The sequence below is a fragment of the Nothoprocta perdicaria genome, unplaced genomic scaffold (assembly GCF_003342845.1).
Source record: "Nothoprocta perdicaria isolate Ctin4 unplaced genomic scaffold, notPer1 scaffold_46, whole genome shotgun sequence".
Lineage (NCBI taxonomy): Eukaryota > Metazoa > Chordata > Aves > Tinamiformes > Tinamidae > Nothoprocta > Nothoprocta perdicaria.
Window position 1 is genome coordinate 2332304 of NW_020455710.1, and position 20446 is coordinate 2352749.

General features: G+C 41.1%; 1 protein-coding gene across 1 annotated transcript in view; it reads left to right on the forward strand.

Moving 5' to 3' along the window:
- Positions 1-471: 471 nt before the first annotated feature.
- The window catches only part of ANKFN1 (ankyrin repeat and fibronectin type III domain containing 1), a 55907-nt gene continuing 35932 nt past the window's right edge, over positions 472-20446 (forward strand). Inside the window, exons 1-4 of the mRNA XM_026046922.1 lie at positions 472-657; positions 6694-6904; positions 11296-11490; positions 12928-13041. Coding sequence (XP_025902707.1) covers positions 472-657; positions 6694-6904; positions 11296-11490; positions 12928-13041 — 706 coding nt within the window. The remainder of the gene's footprint in view (positions 658-6693; positions 6905-11295; positions 11491-12927; positions 13042-20446) is intronic.

Sequence of the window (20446 nt, forward strand, 5' to 3'; positions counted from 1 at the left end):
AAGGAGAAGGATACAAATATGCTTTCAGGCTGCTGCAATACATGTGATAATTAGAAAGCAGGACTAACTGAATTGTTTCTGTTTGAGCCTCACTTCAGCTTTTGTCCATATGCTCAGAGAAATCCAAACGCATCCACAGGAGCAGCTCCCAAATCCCCGAACTGCCTTCCTATCACACCGCTCCTGTTTGGTGCCAGGAGGGAAGCAGCGGACACCGGGTTCTGCTCTTGTGTTTGTACACACCGTCGTGCAAATTTAACCAAGTCTTCTTGCCACACATTGCAGTTACCTTCATTCAGAGACTCTCCATCTCCCATGAGCTTGGGAAATGTGTGAGATGATTCGTAATGAGCTGCTTGTGTGCTCAGGACGTCGGCTTCCCTACCGCTGATGAGCGAGAAGGGAAGCTGTCGAGTAACAAAAGTCTGTTCAAAAGCTGTGTTGTTTTTCTTCTAGAGACACTAGGTGAAAATGACACAGCAAATGCATAACCTGAGTCTCCTCCACACGAAGAAGAGCAGTGGGCCATCTTCTCCCAATGCTGCCAAGCGCTTGTATCGGAACCTCTCGGAGAAGCTGAAGGGGAGTCACACATCCTTTGATGAGGCGTATTTCAGAGCCCGGTCAGACCGACTCAGTCTCCGTAAGACTTCAATGGTAATTACTTAATATTTCTCAAATTGATGGATTTTATTCATTTTTCTCTGGCTCCTTAATCTCAATGTGCAATAGAATGTTTGCTGGAGAAAGATGATCTTGCTGCCAATACTGTTGCAACAAACAAATCCACTATCTCTTTAATTAGGAAGAAAAGACATATCCTTCAACTTCTCTGAATTATTTTGAGGAAGACAGTTCCTCTGCACTTAGGAAGAGCAATGACTTATGACAGTGTCTGTGACTATGCCAGGAGACACCTCTTGAAACCATTACTGTGCTGCACTAAAGCAGATGTTCAGCACAGGGAAGGACTAAGCTGAACATGGTTGGGCCAGATGATGAAAATACTACAGTATGCCAGAAGCAGCAGCACGGTCTAGTTTTCTTTAGCACTAACAGATCCATGTGAGATATGAGACATTATGTACATAAATGCAGGAACTGAAACTAATTTTAAAATCAATTCAAAACGATGCTAACCGCCAGAGAGGATCACTCCTTTCATGAATTCAGGACCCAGGCATGGCCCATGGAAGTGATAAGCTGAAATACAGTGCTAATAAATGGGAAAGTCAAAAGGCTGCTGGCTGTCTCCTGTGAGGAAGCAGTGTGATCCAAGGGAAATACGGGATCATGGCTCCCTCCTTTAGCCTCTACCGGAGTTTGTTTTACTGAGGGAGAAGCCTGAAACTCCAGTTGGGATTGGAAGCTGGAGTCCAGGCTTTGTGTATCAGGTTGCAACTATTCTTTAGAGGTGGTGCATTTTCAGATGCTTCCAGTTTGGGGATCATTTGAATTTGGACTTTTATTTAGGTGTGAACTATGAAAAAGGATCCCTTGGGTCAGTTTCCTTCAGCTGCCATCTTTTCTTGCCCTTTTCCTTTCCACTGCAAGTTTGTGTGTCACTATGAAAGTGAGAAAAAGGAGGATAAGCCAGTCCTGGGGATGGTAGCAGAGCAGGCTAATGTGTAGAGTGACTGAATGCCACTGTTAATATCTCTCCTGACCAGTGTATTTCAGATACTCCTTCAAATCCTGGATCTCCTGCCCTGCTTTTCTGATAAGAAGCTGCAGATGATCCTACCCAAAGGCTGAGCAGCAAGTCCCTGCTCAGGAGGCTCCAGCCCTCTGCTGATTTCTCACTCTCCCTTCTCTGTCTCCAGCTCAGGTCTGCCAGAATCTTCTAAAGGTCTAGGAGCGCTCGTGACTGGTCTCATCAGCAGGCGTAAGGCAGGGACTCAGTTTGACGCTGTCATGACAGTTTTACGCTGGCAGTTTAATGAAATATGTAAAATATGCCTGTAAAATTAATTTCCTCTCCACCCGCTGCACAGTCAGGAGAGTGGTACAACTTTTGTTGCTCCTGGCCTACTGTGAGCGTCGGGATGGCCAAGGATTGCTAGCCTGGGGCCTGAGCCGCTGTCCCCAGTAGCCAGTGAAAAGATTCCCATTGAACTTAACAGGCTTTGGATCCCATTCCTTCCAATCTTCCAGTTGCCTGTTGTTTTCACAGTTTTCTGTAGAAATAAATACCACAGAAACAATCAGTGTAGGGGTAGAGATAGGATAGGTCAAGCTCCTAGTTGATCTATTTTGTGATCGTCGAGTTTCTGTGGTACTGAGCTAATTCTGTGACTAAAATCAAGTCTCCAGACAAGCGAACAACATTTGTTAAATTTGTTTTCTTTCAGCTTTGGCTAGTGAAGAGTTTTCTTTCCATTCTCTCTTGCTGTGCAACACTTTCCATTCAGTAAATTGTTGTCTTGCTGCAGACATAGCAATATCCCAAAATAGCTTTATTCTTGAACTCATGTTTATCAAAACAAGTCTTTGCAGAGACTATTTTAACATTTTTTCCAACTCCAGTAGCACATAGTAGACTTTTTCAGGCTAACCTAGAGCAAATATCTTGAAAGGGGTACTTCATTTTAATTAAGCTACATAAGATTGCATTTCTAAACACTCCAGCACTGAATCACTTACTGGAACATGCTTATTACTTACAGCAAAGCAATACTGTAGTCCTTTTCAGTATATACATTGGTGCACTAGTGTAACACCTAAATAAATTAATCACATAGCACAGCTGTCTAAAGCTAATGATTAGAGGCCGCAGGACTGAGTCAAGGAAAAAGAAAGGTAAAAATTGTCCCTAAACTGCCTGATGACCAGTTTCTGTTTGAATTCAGTGGTTTGTCTTTCATAGCAGAAGAAAATTATCCGGGAGGTGTAAATGAAGAGAGAAATCAGAAGGCTCTGGTTAGTATTTGTGACCATACCAGCTGGGCTAAGGCTGAACTTGGAGGTCTAGGAACATTATGTGGTCGTCTTTGCACAGTTTGAGTTTCATACCTCTGGGCTGGATATATCTGAATAACACTGAAAAATTAAAGACTCTTTTAAACAGCATGTGATAAGCTTTTTGAAAAAAAAAATGTAGTAATGATGTGGATTATAGAACATAAAATAGAACATTTTCTGGGCCTGGAAAGCTGCACTCAGTGCAGACTTCCAGTGCAAACTGGGGAAATTTAGTGGCGTGGTCGAAAATGTGGTAAATATTTTGCTGTCTCACCAGGATGTTGTTTGACTGAGTTCTATCTATTATGGTTTGATGCGCACTATTATGTGCATGAGGGATTACGTACATGCCTAGCTGAAAGGCCCTATCACAATTCCCATGTTTTTTTTGCTCTTTGAAGTCACTAGACATGCCAGCATATTTCAGACTATTGGTTGTGTCTGAATTGTTCATTTGGAAAACCTGATATTTGCAATTTGGTCTCAGCACTGTTTGGATTGGATGAAGTAAGTTATAAACTTCATGCTCTGTCTCTTGTTTAAATGAGTGCAGCTTTTTCAATCAGATTTCTAATGAAATCAAGAAATAGAAATTTGCTTTTATTTTTGCATTTTTGGTGAAACATTCCTGCCAATAGATTTGCTGGCAAGGACATTTATGAGGAACTAACTTAAGCATGTGCTTAGATTCTGTTCAGCAAATTATCAAGGGCCAAAATTTCAGAAATACTTTAGATATTTAGTTTGGCAAATAAAAATCCAAAGATGCATTTTCAAAGGCATCTAGGCAGGCCTAAATCTTGAAAATTGAATCCAACAATAACAATTCAGACAAAGTTTTGACAAGAATTTTACAACAGTCATTCAGGTGGGTAAAATCTATTGTTAACATCTATGTGTATACTAGAAAAGTGCCAGATGCCTTTGTCAGCCCTATAACTGAGTTATTTTCAGCTGTAATACTGATTCTGCAGTATTTGACCCTTCTTTCTTAATTACATTCAAGAGTTTGTTTTTGTTTTTATAGAATGCAAGAAACTGCAGGGATGCAGTATAAAATTAGAGCTTCATTCAGATTTTGAATTAAAATTCTTTGGTTTGAATTAAAACCAACACAAATCCAGCACTTCAGTAGCACTCTACAAATACTAATGCGTTTAAGCCTTATGGACACACCATGAAGCCTGTTGAAAGCAAATGATTATTCTGATTTCAGAAAGGGAAAAACTGCCCATGTAGCCAGTGCCACAGAAGGAGAGGAAATTCAAACCAAGATACCTGGTTTTCTGGCTTGAGCCTGTGCCACGGACTTGTCACTGATGAATGTCACCAGCTCCAGCATTTTGTTCTGCACTCCCACTGGTAGCCAGGGTTTCCCCAAATGAACTTAACTAATAAAAATGGAAACTAATGTAGTCATTCAGTTAACTGCAGTTGATACCCTTTGTAATAGGCTCTTTATGAATTTATTGTTAAATAGATGTTACTAGCTGTGGTCAGTTACGAGCATAATATGATTTTGCTCCTTTTCTGAGTCAATAAATGTGCAGGTGCTTCTGAATTATAAATGGCCTTTATTTCAAAAAGGACCGTATAGTGGAAGATTCAAAAATGATACTGAGAAATTTTGGAATGGACATAAATTGGGGTGAACTTGATACTTTTTAGATGATATTTTGGTATCGGAACTATTTTGGGAGATGTAATGAATATTTGAGAACATAATGCAGTGGTGTGAACCTGTTCAATATTTTATAATTAAAATTAATTAAACAATCGTTTCCAGACTCTTCATCACTTAAGGGTTAGGGAAGAATCCCCAGAATGAAAGAAATCTTTGATTTAAGGGTAAGGTGTTATGTAAGCAAAGCAGCAGTGGAGCTACTGGGATGAAAGGAAATACTGGTGCATTGCAGTAAAATGTTCTGTTGTTTTAAGCTTTACCTTGAATTAGAGAAATGAGCGACCACCTCTTTTCTAATACAAACTGTAAATGTGCCATCTCTAATAACACTATCTGTTCTTAAAGAAAATCTTTTGCCGTAAAGAAAATCTTTTGCCTAGGGAATGGCTAGAGAATGATAAATGTAGCTGGTTACCCATCAGCTTTCTCTTATTAAAGATTTCTTGCGCTTAACACTGACTTACGGCCTAAGTATTTGATAGTGAAATGATATCTTGATCTCACAGGCCAAAGGGGAATTTGATAGAGACCTGTTGTCATGGGACACTTGTTTAAATGATTTTTTATTTTGCATAGCAAACTACAGAAAAAAAATTAACTTCCTCCGAGGGAGATACCTTCCCTGGCTTAGGCATCTAAGTAGGTCTCTGGGTGCTGGCGGTGTCAGACCCCTTTGCCTTGGAGCGCCCGTGGAGAGGCCCCTGCAGAGCGGGTGCTGGTTCCGGCTGTAGCTCTGCGCTCTGGGCTCATGGGCTGCTGCTGGAGTTTGCACAAGTGCTTGCAAATAGTTGTTCTCTGTGTTTTTAAAGGTGATAAAAGACCTGGATCAGGCAGATCAGTGCTCAGCCTGCAAGTATTATTTCACTGAGCAAAAACTGAGCTAGAGGCTGCCAGATAAAGTTGTAGCCCTTTAAAAAGGGAGGATGAAGTGTTTTGATGTGTTTTAAATATTCACTTCTGATCACAGTAGAAGAGAATATTTGAGGGTTTATTTCGTATCATAAGCGACATTTTATGAAAATTGCCTCTGTTCCTTGCACTGTGAGCTCCAGGGCAGAGGAAGGTAGTTTCCATCATGCATCTGTATCCCTTGCTCTCCTGTGAATGCTTTCCTTCGGTTTGCCCGTTGGCACAATGTGTCTACATAGATCTCTGCTCTGTTTTGTGGCCACACGCTGAGCTCTCCTTGCTCTGCTCAGCCTCCTGCTTCTACTAATTCACTCTTAAAAGAAACAAAAAACCTATTGGGTAATGACAGCAATGGGGCACTGGGAGAGAATTTAAAGGAACTTGGCAAGTGATGTCTCATTCCTGCAGGCTCCAGAAGGATGTTTTCATAGCAGGGACCTGCAGGCCATGCTAGCATCCTGCACCTGCTTCTCCACAGCTCACTTAAGAAATGATGGGTTCTTCAGTTCTTCATTTATCTCCTTGCCACTGGCAGGGAAAAGGCCCTCGGTGGTTCTTCCTGCTCGAGAGCCAGTGCAGTTTGTGTTCTCAGCTCTTGTTTATCTTCTTTGGTGTTCAGGTGGATCTTTCCTGAATACAGAAGAGTGGACAGGCAGTTTATTCAGTCTCATTTCTACTTCTTAAATTAAGGGCTATGGAATCTCTAGCTGATGCGGGAGCTGTAAATGTTTTTCTCTGGAATGACTTCCTTGAGTTATGTTTTGATCACCTGAGTTTGTGTACCCCAGATTTTTACTTTGGAGTTTGAGGTCTGAAAAACTCAATTTTCCAAACCACTGCCAAAATCAGTCTTTATCATAGAGTTTCACACGGAATACACAATATCATTCATATAATTTGAGTTCAGGGTACATGTCTAGATAAGTGTGGGTTTGTTTTGGATGATTTTGAATCTCATGTCAGTCCTCCCACAGACCTGAGCTAAGTTCAAACATACAAGACTGGAAGCAGAGCAAGCTGGAAGCTGGAGCTGAACGATCAATGTTTTACAGCAATCTCAAAAAATACAGTTCTTTTTCCATTTATTTTAAAAGACGTGTGAAAAGTGGTACTGAATTTCTGTTTTTTTTACCATACAGAATTTCCAGTGCAACGAAGCTATGTTCGAGGCCGTGGAACAGCAAGATCTGGATGCTGTTCAGATCCTTCTCTATCAGTACACAGCAGAGGAGCTGGACCTAAACACACCAAACAGCGAGGGACTAACTCCTCTGGATATTGCCATTCTGACAAACAATGTGCCCATTGCTAGGACTCTTCTACAGGTTGGAGCGAAAGAAAGCCCACACTGTAAGTAAGAACACAAATTAAATTGGCTTAGATAATTGCCAGGAGGACAATTTAGGTTTATTGTTGCCAAAAACTATGTTATGCACAAAGTTTGACTGGTTTTATCATTAAGAGATTGTACCAACACTAGCATCACAGCACTGTAGGGTATTGCTGTCTGCTTGTTGGATGTGTGCTTAGCAGATACGTTTTGTTCCCTAAGTCAGGCATGCGAACTGATGAATCAGGTTGAGCTTCTGACCTCATTAACATTAGGGGAGTTGAGGTCGTCTTTTCTGAGAAGAAATACGTAAACAGAACCTGAGCAAGTAATCCAAAGACCGCAGGCTGAAATACGGAGCTTGTCATCAAAAATGGAAGTATAATGGATTATCTTGACTGTGATTGTCCTTTCAGTCTTGGCGTTGGTGCCTCCAAGAAAGGGATGGTGTTGAAATCTATCATTGCCATTACCTCAGATTGTGGCTCATAACTCTTCAGTCCTAGTCTTGCTACCATCCAAAATCCCACTCACATGAGAGTTTCAAAATCATATAGAACCAGTGAAAACGTACACATGAGATAGGCCTTCTCACTTACCCAGTATTGCTTATAACCAGTTATTGTAGTTATAAAACTATCCTTTGTATTCCTTCATGGGCCTTTTTATGCACAATTTGTGGGTTGGACGGTGACTTACCAACCCAATTAATCAACTGTAAACTATGACACACACTCTGACGCCTTACATGGGTCTAAAAATACCCCAATGTATGCGAATTTGTTTTAAGCTGTCAATGCCTATATTTAGGACATTCCCAGCAAGGCCATAATGAGACCGTGTTTGAGGGGTTCGGCCACTGCAGACTCTGCCATTAATTTCAAGTTAGTTAAATTAACAACATTTAGTGCTGGCATGTCAATCTCAGTGCTCCAGGAAATTGCACCTTGAGGCTACTAACATTGCCAGTTTTTTCACTGCAGAGTGTATGTGCATGTGTGTGTGTGGAGGTTTTTTGCCAGACCCTCAGTGTTGGTACACCTTTATTGCTTTTCTATGTCCACAGCACTTATATTATCATTTATTCTGGCCTCCTTTAACCTTCCCAGGAGATTTTTGCATAGTGTAGCTGCTCAGTGAAAAGAGTTTTTTAGCTTTATATTTATTTGTTTATTTTTCTGTCATGGTTCATGACTGAGGCTTTAAAAAAAAGTGTGACAGCATTTAGAGTACATGATTGACTGCTGAAGCAACATTCATTAACCATGACAAATCTCGAGGAAAACACAGTCTTGAGTGTTCTAAACAGCAGTAAAAAAGACTAAACTAATTTTTCATTGACCTCATCTGTAAATAAATGGAGTCTGATGGCGAGCAGGGGCAATCATAAATTAGTATTCATTTCCTGTAATTAATGCAAACATGCCTATGAACACAGAGAATATGAATATATAACCACCTCATTTCCATTTCAAAATATACCCACCAAATTTCCACTTCACTTATCTTGATTTGCTGATTGAAATAATGGATCAAGCTTTCTCAATAAAAGCAAATGATTGTTTTTTTTCCTTAAGGAGTTAAGGTTGCTGCTTGAAAGCAAAATGCAAAGAAAGATTTTAAGCCCTTTTTTTAAGCCTCTTTTCTCTAGTCTTTCTGCTTTGCCTCCTCTGCTTAAGCAACTCTCTTAGATTGCAATCCATTCTGTTTATGTGGTCTCAGGGCTGTAAGAGCATGATCCAGCACCCAGCAGGAGCGTTTTCATTTGTCTATGGTGGGTAATTGGGCAAAACCTACCCGAGCTGTGTGGGAAGGGGATGGTTTTCAAGGGAAATTTCCGAGTCACCTTGAATTGAAGACAGGACACAAGCATCACTGAATCTGGTTGTGACTGTATAGGACACATGCCCAGATCTGGGAGTTTGCAAGGTGAAGGCCCTTTCCAAGTCTACACAGGAGTCTTCCTACAGGGAAGGCTCTTGCTCTTCTACTGTCTTAACGATAAGAATCCAGCTGGAATCTCAGTGTAGCTGCTAACATAACGCCATAGAAAAGAAGAGCCTGAGGATAGATAGCTTCCAGCTGTATCACCTGGACTGCTGCCTGGAATAGACAGAACAGAGGATAAAACCATAGAAAATAAAACTGATCTTCATTTCCACATGGAGCTCAGACTGAATAAATCTTCCCAGGAACCTAGCATCTCTTAAACACAAAGTAAGCAGGATCAGAAGTGCAGCGTTGAGAGTATTAACTTAGTGGGGAGGAGGCAGAACTTTCCCTGTTGTCAAAGTGCACTGTGTTACCATCTTTTCAGTTACTGTTATTCATCACATGTTCTTGGCTTGGCTTGTTCATGCAAACCCAAATAAAAATAAGATTAAAATTTCCAGTGGCTGATTTGACATGTTTCCAAGACCTGACAAATGTGCATCTTGATTAAAGCGATACGGCCAGATCCTCAGTGGGAACTTGAATTGATGCCAGCTCACAATCACCTGAAGTTCTGGCCCATAAAATCCCCTCTCTCCGTCCTGGTGTGCTCTCAGATGTGTTGCATGCTTATTGTAGGCCTGGATCCAGGAATCCCTGTCACCTTTGGCCTCCCAGTAAACAGCCGGTACTGAGGATACCAAGAGATTCCAGGAAGCCTGCCCCATATGTCTCTGATGTCCATATGAAGAATGATCAGACTTCAAGGAGGATGGCAGCAAGCCAGCTTCTGAAAGCAAAATCTTAAAGATAAACCTTAAAAAAAAACCCTTTGGATGTCAGAGGTGTCAAGTAATTCTTCGCTCTCCGCCTGTGGTTTTTAAAGATCCAATAGCACTTTTCACAGTGGGCTGCAAAGTTAGCCCAGGACTCTGTGAAACCGATTGTGATGGAATGATGAGAGAGAATGGGCATAAATTTAAAAAATAATAATACAAAGAAGCTGGATAACTCTGTTGCCTAAATAAAGGAACAGCCTGTCCACAATGGCTGCAAAGAAGCTTTTCTGGGAGGTTTTAAAGACCAGACTGGATCAAGCTCTGAGTAACCTGGTCTGACATAAGAGCTGACCCTGTTTTCCACGGGAGATTGGACTAGAGAAGGTCCATGATGAATTGTCCTCTAATCCTATGATTCCTGGTTAGGAATAACATGCCTGGCAGACATCTTCTATCCTGCATGTGTTTTGATGTCAGAAACCTGATGTTTTGATGTCTTGGTCTCATATACGGCAGTTAGATCATTTCGTAAAGATCTACACCTTTCTTGTACAAGTAAATGACCGGTGCAGCTTGTGCAAGGTTCGTGCTGCTCCCAGAAATCCTTCGAGAAAGCAGGGCCTGGCTGCCCCTGTGCAACAAGTGCCCGTTGCTGCTAAGAGCCACAGCTTGTGGCAGTGAAGCCTTTTGGATAAATAGGGGCCTTTTAAATCAGGAGTATGCGAGAGCTCTTCTGCAAAATTACCCGACACCAGATAAAACTTATTTTCTGTGATTTCATGACCCCTTCTCTTGTAGGCTGTTTCCTGCCTATTGAACATCAAATCAGTTGTTTCATTCCTTCTCATGTTAAACAGCTTTATAAGTTATATTTTTTGCTTTATAAGTGATATTTTTTAACCTGTACGTAGTTTTAACCTGTACATACTTACTTGCCTGCACAGGGGCTAATCTGTGGAACTCCTGTGCACTTGGGCAGACATCAAAGCCTATTTTGGTTCGTAACCTGTATTATTGTCATTTTCGTCTTTATGTAGCACTTAGCAGTTTGTAAGTTTGCTGGAGGGGCTGCTCAATGAACAGAACATAGAAATTGTTCTGTGCACTGGAGAAAAACAGAGCCTCTACGTGTCAAATTGTGTCAAATTGTTCAGTACTTGTCAAGACTGCTGGAGGACTGAATAGATACGTGCATGGGGGATCTTCTGCAGGCCAGCCAGGGCTCTTAAGCACAGCACTCATTCTTCGATCTGCCAGATAGATCTCTCCTCACTTAGAGATTGATATATTTATTGTATATGTTTATCTATAACCAATATTGGCCTCTTTTGTTCCATAGAACCTTATGATGTTATGGCTAAGCAGAGGCTGGAGAGAAACCAAAATGTTTAATAGTTTTAGTTCCTTTTTTTTTTCTTTTTAATTTTCTACCAATTTAAAATGATCTCCTTCAGACTACTTAAGATATTCTAAAACATTTGAGAAACACTGGGAAGTCAAATTGGCTCGATTTATACAAGTGGACATATCCTGAAGTGGCATAAATTGTCATGGCTGTAATCCACTTGACTAAAGGACATCTACTGTAAGGCAGTGTTGGAAGGATTTGACCTTATCTGGGTTATATTGAGATACCTGAGGCCACAAGTCTGTTGCCTAAGCCCATCAAGTGATTATTTGTTTTTCTCTTTGCTTGGAAGTTGTTAACATGGAAAGCAGGTCAGCGCATCTGAGCACCCTGGTCCAGGAAGCCCAGCAGCGAGTCACTGAGTTGTCTGCCCAAGTGATGAATGAAGGCCTGGGGATGGACAGCACCGAAAAGGAGAAGCAGCTCAAAGCATGGGAATGGAGATACAGGCTCTACAAGCGCATGAGGGCGGGCTACGAGCACGCTAGTAAGTACAAGAAAGTAATTAGGAAGTTTAAGACAAGAATTCTGTGCTGCTGAGAATACTCTGCCGTGGTCAAAAAGGGCTGTCCTGATACTCGTGGTACTGCTGTGAAGCAGACAAGTGTTAAGGTCGGAAAACTGAGAAATAGAACTAAATGGCATCACCCATAATGAAAAGAGAATTGATGTAAGGCCAGAAAGGTGAGAGCAGCAAGCACACAGTTGCTTTAGGAGCAGGTGCTTAGAATTGATAAGAAGAAGCCTACGCACTTTTGGTTGAAGATCTAGTTATTCTGTCCTGCTTCTTTCTCTCCACATTTATTTCTAGATTTCATTTAGTGTGACCAGACTTCAAAATATGAATATTAGGAATATGTGACCAGAGAAGAAGAGAGACAGAACATTCGCGTTTTTCCTGTTGCAATTTAAAAAAAAATCTGTTCTAGGAGAATGGAATTTTAAATATTTGATCAAACAATGGAATTAAATGTGAAAATGCAGTCTTATTTTTGGCGTCTGCATATGAGAGCTGTCACAGATCAGATCACTTTAAACAGTTTTACAAGTGAGTCTGTATCCAAAGTAAAAGTTATTTTGGACCCATGGCAAGGACTGAACAAGCAAGGCTGAACTGTGTCACATTTAGATCTTCAGACTTATCCCATTCAAGGAAGTGTATGCATTACCATTAACGTTTTTATAGCCACCATTAGATAAAAGTACTTACAAACAATTTTTGCAAGGTTATTCTATACTAAAATTGTGTTTTTTTCAGGGCAAATATGGTGCTTCTTGTGCTAGATATTAAATATAGCAAATACAGCAGTATTGTAAGTTATTATAATGAAAAAATTGTTATTCACATCAGCATTAAGTCGTGACTTTTTGTGTTTGATTTCTGAATTGAGTCTGATTGATAGTCTGTGAATTCAGCTTTGTTTTAGAAGACATTAAGCCTCAACTGACAAATGTCTTTTGGAACTACTACACAGAAACATTTGTGAAATATGCAGTTTCTGACTCGCAATAATGTAAAAATGGTTTCTGTCATTCGGTATATTTGAGTTTGTTAGTGAAACCATAAAGGTTTAATTAGCTCTTTGTGGTTTTGTCCTTTCTCTCCCCTCTTACCCACCCCAAGAGATTTATAGGGGCTTTTCATTGACATAATTAGCATGAATCTGTTTTATTGGGTTACATATATGCAGGAAGATATTTTTAACCAAAAGGAGCCAAAAACCATGATAGAAACAAATGGTGTCTGCAGGATATTGTTAGCAGGGGCACTAATTAAAATGCTCAAAAGGCAGAGAACACAAACACCTACAACCCAAAGCTCACAATTGCAGGGTGATTTTCAGTGGGTTCTTTGAAGACACAGAAACATTGTTTGAATAGGATTTGTTGTGCTGAAGAGCTGATGTTTTCTCTTCTCTCCCAGGAGCCCCCGAGGCGCCAACCAATGTCTGTCTCATGGTAACAAGCAGTACATCACTCACTGTCACCTTCCAGGAACCTCTGAGTGTCAACTCAGCTGTGGTGACCAAATATAAAGGTACTCCTTTTAGACATCTTTCGTTTATCTTAGCAATGTACAAAAATTTGAGAGCTAAGTGACAAAGATATTTGTCTGCAAGAGAGCATTTTGCAGGGTACATATTTGGATTTAATTATTAGCCCCGTCCATAGCAGAGAATTTTTCCCACAAAGAAAGAAAGAAATTTTCGAAAAAGAAAGATAAGTTAACCAAAAGCTTTCTCCTTGAGTGTTTTGAAGAAATGTGCTTGACTCGCTGTGGTTAGGACATCAGCTCAGTGACTGAGTTGAGATGAGCCAGCTATAAAACACAAGCTAACTTTTGGTGCCTGTGGGCTTCTGAAACCATGTGTATGTTTGTAAATGCCAAACCCACACCACCATTTCTTAAAGGAATGCCTCTGGAAGCTGAAACTTCTGGCAGCAGCATCATACAGCCCCACTAATTAGCTATTCCAGGGCTGCCACATCATTCCTGGAAGAGCAATACATTTGGGGTGGCACCAGTTAGTTGCAAAGTGGAATGAATAGGAAAATGCTTCCATCTGAATAGCTCTGTTGAATAGAAATGGTTTCAAAACAGAATTTGTGTTCCACAGGAAATTCCAACTTAAAAAAAAAGAAGTTTTATTGCAGGTTAGAACAAAAATGAGAAATTTTAAAATTTCCTGTTTAAAGGAACTTCCAGGTTTTCTAAAATGTTTGGAACAGTAAGTTCTTCCAAGCTAAGTGCAGCAATCAGCAGCCTCCATCTTCCAGTGGGACCCAGGGATATGTGTCAGGATACTCCTTCCACATGGAAGCACTGTTCAAGAGCAGGGCCTTTGCCTGCCACGGGGGACACAAAGGATGGGGACCTCAATGTCCCCCTAGTTGATTCCCTACTGCTTCTATCTCAACCTTCCTGTTATCTGCTCTGGCTTGCATTAATAATTAAAAATTTATCAGAGAGGTGTTTGAACCGTGGATTGTCATGTCAGTAGCAAGGACTGTAGCCCAGTGAGTGCTGCAGCAGGAGCACGTGCAGAGAGCCCCAGTCCAGGAGCACCCCGTAGCTCATAGGACCCCTGTGAGGGTGGGAAATGCAGGGTGCAAGTGTGCAACTAGCATGTCCACTAACATTGCACCCAAATCTGCCCACGTTTGCTCTGAAATGGGCAGATTCTCTTTCTCTCCAGCCCCTGCTTTCTATCACGGCTGGATTTGGCTGCCACAAACCCTTTTTAGAGTGCTAAAGAAAAAGCGCAACCTCCCAGACAGCAGCCAGGCCCGCAGAGTGATTCTGTTGTTTATAACCTCGGTAGAAAGGTAAATTACTCTATTATACCTAGTCAGCTGTGGAGTGCTGCAGGAAGTGAGATGCTGAAAAGCATCAAAGCCCTTTAGAAGCCTAAATCTAATTTTCAACAATGGGTTGGGTTGCTGAGAAACTCGATTTCATTTAAGGACTTCCTACTGCTTGATTTACTTGTGCAAATGATACTTGGGTTCCTAAAACACTTAAGTTCTTTTGAAAATAGTAGCCTGCTCTTTGTAATAAGCAGATTTTTACAACCCTGCTACAGTGTCCCCAATATATAATGTACATCGAAGCTTTCACAGTAAAGCAAATCCCCAATACAATGGCAAGATCCTTTCTAAAGGTTATGCTTTCCTCCTCTTGCATATACATTTGGTTTGAAACTGTTTTGTGCCGTGCCAGCTCTGTCCTCTTTTTAGTTAGTAAAACATTAAGAGGAGTTTAATCCACCGTGACTTAACTTTCCAGTCAGAGGAGGTAGTGGTGTCGTCACATTTTGAATTACCCTCACTAGTGATCATTTAATGCTTTATCAAGTTGACAGTTAGTCCTGCCAGAATATTCTTTTAAAATCCTCTGTCCCAGGAGACCTGCATATTTATGGTTGGATAAAAAGAAAGATCATTAATAGCTCCTTTTGGTGACTTTCGGGAATTAATTAAGCACTGGTTGTAGAATTGTTTATTACGTTATGGAGTGAGATTCTTTGTGCTAGTTTCAGGGGTCATAAAATGAACCTTTCAAATGATCACTTGCAAGAATGATTAGAACCAGCTAGCAATTACTAGCCATGAAAGAGCTTGATAGCAGTGTCTGAGGATCTTTTTAATCTGATATGTAAACCCCAGTCTAGAGAACCATCTAAATATTTTGCTAATTCAGGGCCAAAATAAGCTGTTAGGATTTTTATCCTCAGTTCTCATTTTTTTTAATGAAGAAAATTCAGGAGCACTTGCAGCAGTGTTTAGGGAATACCTGCTCATTAACAAATGCTAATAACGTTCTTTCTCTTGACTTGAATTTTAGAGGATAAAAGCGGACAACATTTTTGATCAGTTGAGTTCAGTTCCTTAAAAACACTGAGAAACTGCCAATTCCTTTATTCTGTGTCATCTCTTTTTTCCCCGCTGTTTTTCCAAAATTTTATTTGCCCAAACATCATTTCAAACCTGGACTGGGAACATTATCTGACTGTTTGCTATTTTCTCGTGTGCGATCCTTTCCCTTGTTAGCCGTATAACTTACAAATAATAGCGGAGGAGAATAATACTTAGCACTCACTCTCTAACCACTAAAACCCTCTCACTTCATTAGGAGATTTAATTTTAACCACACACGCTGCACGGGTATTGACTTTGGTGTCCCAGCTGGATGGCAGCTCAGTGGCTGCATTCTGGTGAGCCGGTGCGTACGGAGGCAGCGTGTTCTTTGCTTCCTCTCCTGGCTTCTTGGTTAATGTTGCAGGCACCATCCTAATGGCTCCCTCCAGTTTCCCTACAGAGCCGGCTACAGTGCGGTGGTGGCTGCAGTGAAAACTATTCCTAGGCATATTGTAACTCAGGAAAGTGTTTTGAGGTTGGAAGCCTAAGTCAGACATAAATCAATAATAACTGTAATAATCTTTTCTGCGCTAGAGAGAAATTTAAAGCCAGAGACTCTACTCCAGCCAGTTTTAGGAAGGATGTGAAGCAATGCTGTAGTACTGAGAAGAAAAGCCTCTGTCCTTGGCTAATCATGCCCTGAAGTCAAACCATACATCCAACGTGGAAATACTTAAGACCTGCCTTGGTTTTATATCTTTGAAAACACAACCAAAACGTTCTACACCAATATACAAAATGCCACAGTCTGAAACTAAGGCAAACCTTGTTGTACAACATTTTGTACATGCTATCACATGGTTACTATATTAATGTATTTTTCCTCCAGAATTACACTACCTTGGTGCAAAAGATCCCATCGGCATTGCAATGCAGATGGGCACCACCTCTCTTTCAGGAGGAGTCCCGTTGGAGCTTCTCGTGCAAGGCACTCGTGTGGCCTTTGGGAATTGTCATCTCTCACCAGTTAGCTCTTCTGATGGGGTTCCCATGTAAATACAGGTGTAGGTACCTACATTTGTCCAGGAGAGCTGGTGCAATTTGGTGTTCTCACTAGAAGTCTCCACCAAAGGAGCAGTCCTTGGTGTACTGAGCTGCTTTTTTGTTAAAAGTAGGATCCAAGATCACAGGATGAGTCAGTTTGCCAAGGTGGCCTATATAATATATGTGTTCTAGCTCTAGAAATTCATTGTCCGAGTTTACCAACTGACATCTCATGGCATCAGTGAATATCTTCCATTGAAAATTTCTGTGCAAAAAGCCTCAAGAATTTTATAAAAACGATCTAGGAATTTGGTGTAACTCTGCATGTTTTACTCCCATGAATAATCCTTCCACAACCAGATAATCTCACAAACCTGCATGGGCCTCTGCTTGTCCCTGTGTGCCTGTACACACTCCCACTGTTGTACAAATTTTGTAGCTGTGTGTTTGGTTGTTTACCCATAGTAAACGACTGTGTTTGGCTGGGTTTGGATTCTGTGGAGGCCTCCCGCAGCCCTCCCTGCAGTGCTGCCCAGGCAGGAGCAGCACTGTGTGGGTTTGGCTGCACAGCTTTGGCTAGACCATCAGCTGGAGTTTGCACAAAGGACATCCTTGTGCATGTGGGCTTCTTATCTGCAAGTAAAAATGTATGTGTGTGTGCGTGTGTCTAAAATAGGAGACATCTCTACTGCATTTTTATTTCTGCTTTCTTGGTGCCTGGTCACACTGCAGTGTCACTCAGAGTAGAAAATGTTTCAGTGTCTGATTTCTGGGAGAACCTGGATTCCTGGTTATAGAATTGAGTGCTTGTGGAAGCGAATCTTATGGATGCAACTGCGCTGCTTTTACATTAATATCTATACATCCTTATACAGTAGATACTCTGTCACAGCCTGATCCTCTTACAGTTTGTAGGGGCTTTAGGTAGAATTCTGCATTCAACTTGATCTTGAAACCTTCTTCATTTATTAGTCAAAGTTCCTATGTATGTTTCAAAACTCATTCTTTCCTCAAATCAGTTCTTTACTCCATAAAAATGAAAGAAAATACATTTCTTTGTGAGATGTTTGAATTTATCCTGCTGAATAGGTGTGGTCTGATATTTTTTACAGTAGTTCATTTATGGCATTTTATTAGGTCTCCCGGGCACTTTATTTGCACATTACATTTTGCTAGCTAACAAGACTGTGCCATTTGACTTCTATTTTTATGCAGAGCAAGAACAGAAATGTTTAAAAGTTAAAACAAACCTTTCTGTTTCTAAACTCCTTTCAATGTCTGTAGTATGCATTAGAACTTAAAAAACAGAAGTTCTTAAATTTTCTGTTAAGTCTGCTATGTATTTAAAGACACCTTTGAGCTTGGATTACATATTAAGTGAGGGCGTAATTAAGTAATGTAGTTGATCAGACACACATTATTCAATTCAATCATTCTTTCCTCTCGCTTTGTGTTTTATAAGAATTTTGAACAGCAGCTCAAGATGAATGGCTATGAGAAAACCCAGACGTCTAGGGTCTGGTTTTATCTGTCTTTGGTGTATCTAAGAAAAAGGTTTGTGTCACAACGTGGCTTAATTTTAAACATTGCTTTACCTTTTACATTTACTCCAACTCAACAGCATTAATAAGCCTTTTTAAAAAGGCTTTGCATGTGGCTAAGCATTAAAGCTTCCAATTCATAGGCAGGAAAACTGGCATAGAAGGGGTGAATTTCTTACAGTCAGTGACGGGCCTGGGACCCAAGATCCGTTTCTGTCTTGAAAGAGAATCCTTTAGCAGATCTTTTGATCCATGGGTTTGGGAATACTTCCTCACTGCAAACCTAACAATGTTAGCTACTAATAAGATTAAGTTAGCAGAATCTCTTGGGAGCGACCAGGGCAATGTTTCTCTGCTCATAGCTCTGTTTCTGAAGCCTTTTTTGGTCCATCATAATCTTTCCTTTCAGAACCTACAGGCTCCAAAACAGAGTTTTCCTGTCTACCTAAAATCTGGTACTCCTCAAGAGATTCGATCTGACACACAGGACTGATAAATGAACACAAATTTGAAAGCTGGCCCTTGGTTTTGCTTCAAGATCTTACCAGGTATATTGGGCACAAATCGCAGGCTTTATTGCATTCCTGCATGAGTATCCAGCTAATTTATACATGAGCACCCAATGGGGACATGCACGAGGAGCAGATTAATCTAGTTGTGAGCGCCCAGCTGCCTCACACAGAGCACCCTGTTAACTCATGGGGGAGCACCCAGTTGGCTGGTGTGTGAGCACCCGAGTTAGCTCATGGCCGAGCCCTGGGCACGCCTGGAAGGCTCAGGTAGCCCAAGGCTGCAGTGTCACTTGGGTGGGAAGATGCCAGAATTGCCAGGTACTGGTCACAGCCAGGCCCAGCCAGCTCTGAAACTAATGAAAACGCCCCAAAATATCAGCTCCTCAGAGAAGCCCGCTGCTCCGCTGCTCAGATTTAAGAGCAGGAGCCTCTAGGGGAGGAGAGATGTCAGAAGACACGTGGAGAGATGCCTGAGAAGATGTGGGGCTGGAGAAGTCTTGGAAGGAGGAGCTCCATGTCCAAGGGGGCAGCTCTGAGAGGTCCCCAAACCTGCCATGCGCCCACGGCCTCCCCGGAGGAGTTAGGAAGCCAGAGCACAGCCCCCGATGGAAACACACGTAGACTGTGAAGGAGGAAGGGCAGGAGCTTGGCTTGAGCTGAACCTGGGAAAGGAGGAGGAGAGGAGTTGGCTTCAGCGTTTGTTTAATTGTTTCTTTTCAGTACCTGGATCTGTGATTAGACATTTGTGTTAATTGTGTAAATTAAGTAAAACATCCCCAATTCCAAGACTCTTTTGCCTATGACAACCAGCTTTAAATTACTGTAGGTATTAGTTTAGGGAAAAAAAAAGTCTTAAATGTTATCAATTAGCATCTATTCTGATAAGGTTCCCTTTAAAACAAGATTACAAGAGAACCAAAGGAGGAGCACTGCAGTCCCATTAAGTAGGTTAATTGAATACAGATTTGTGTATTTTCTTTCTTTGTTGACACTGCTGTGCAGTGTTCCAGTTCATGAATGTCTTGTACATTTTGATAAATGGCTTTTTTTTTTTTTTTTTGGTTGCATTTTCCCAACTGTTCATTTTTAATCGGATTTTAATGTATTATGTTGTGGGGAGAAGCTGAGCCTAACCAATACATTCTTCGCCTAAATGAGCAGTCCTTATTTTCCTAAGCTTCCCCACTGCCTTTGCGTACCCAGTAGAAACTGCCCCCTGAGAGTGGGAGTTTGCAAGTTGGAGCCCGAGCCTGCTGCACCTTCCCCAGCCTTTTTGTGAGAGTTTCCTTTATTCCGCAGGTCCTTTCACAGTTCTGACGGGTATTTTCTCCCGCTCTCCTGTTCACAACAGGAGCGTGTTTATGTATTACATTACATTTATGTAACGTGGAGCTGCACGTTAGCTTCTCAGCCACTGCCCTACATCGGAAGGCCGTATGCACCCCCACAGCATGTTTTCTCAGTTATTCTTAGTAAGTTAATTAACTCAGTTAATCTCGGTAAGAAATTTCATTTGCATGAACGAAAAGGAAAAAAAATTCCGTCTTCCACTGCAGTAACTGACCTCCGTACTGTGAAATAAAGACTTGTTACCACTTGAACACCACTAATCACATACCTCAGAGAAAACAGTCATTCCTTTTCATATTTTCTGTTGCATTAAGAAATGATAAGTCGTGTATGTAATGTATATCTGCCATAAAATGAATGGGTGAAACCATGATCAAGCAAAGATGTTTCTTTGGTGCTGAGCCTGCTGTCAGGATGCCACCTGTAGCCTTGATTTTTCTGGCTTCACCCAAAGGAACATCCAGAAACAGTATAACAGAAAAGGTGTTTTAATTTCTTCTGTTACTCTTAGCAGGGATAAAAGGTAAAGGGGAAGAAGTTTACTTGTTACTGCAAATAAATAAAGTATTTGAATATTTTAAAAATTCTCAAAAACTAGTATCTCTGCGCTCATACCGCTGGACATTGGAAATGAAGC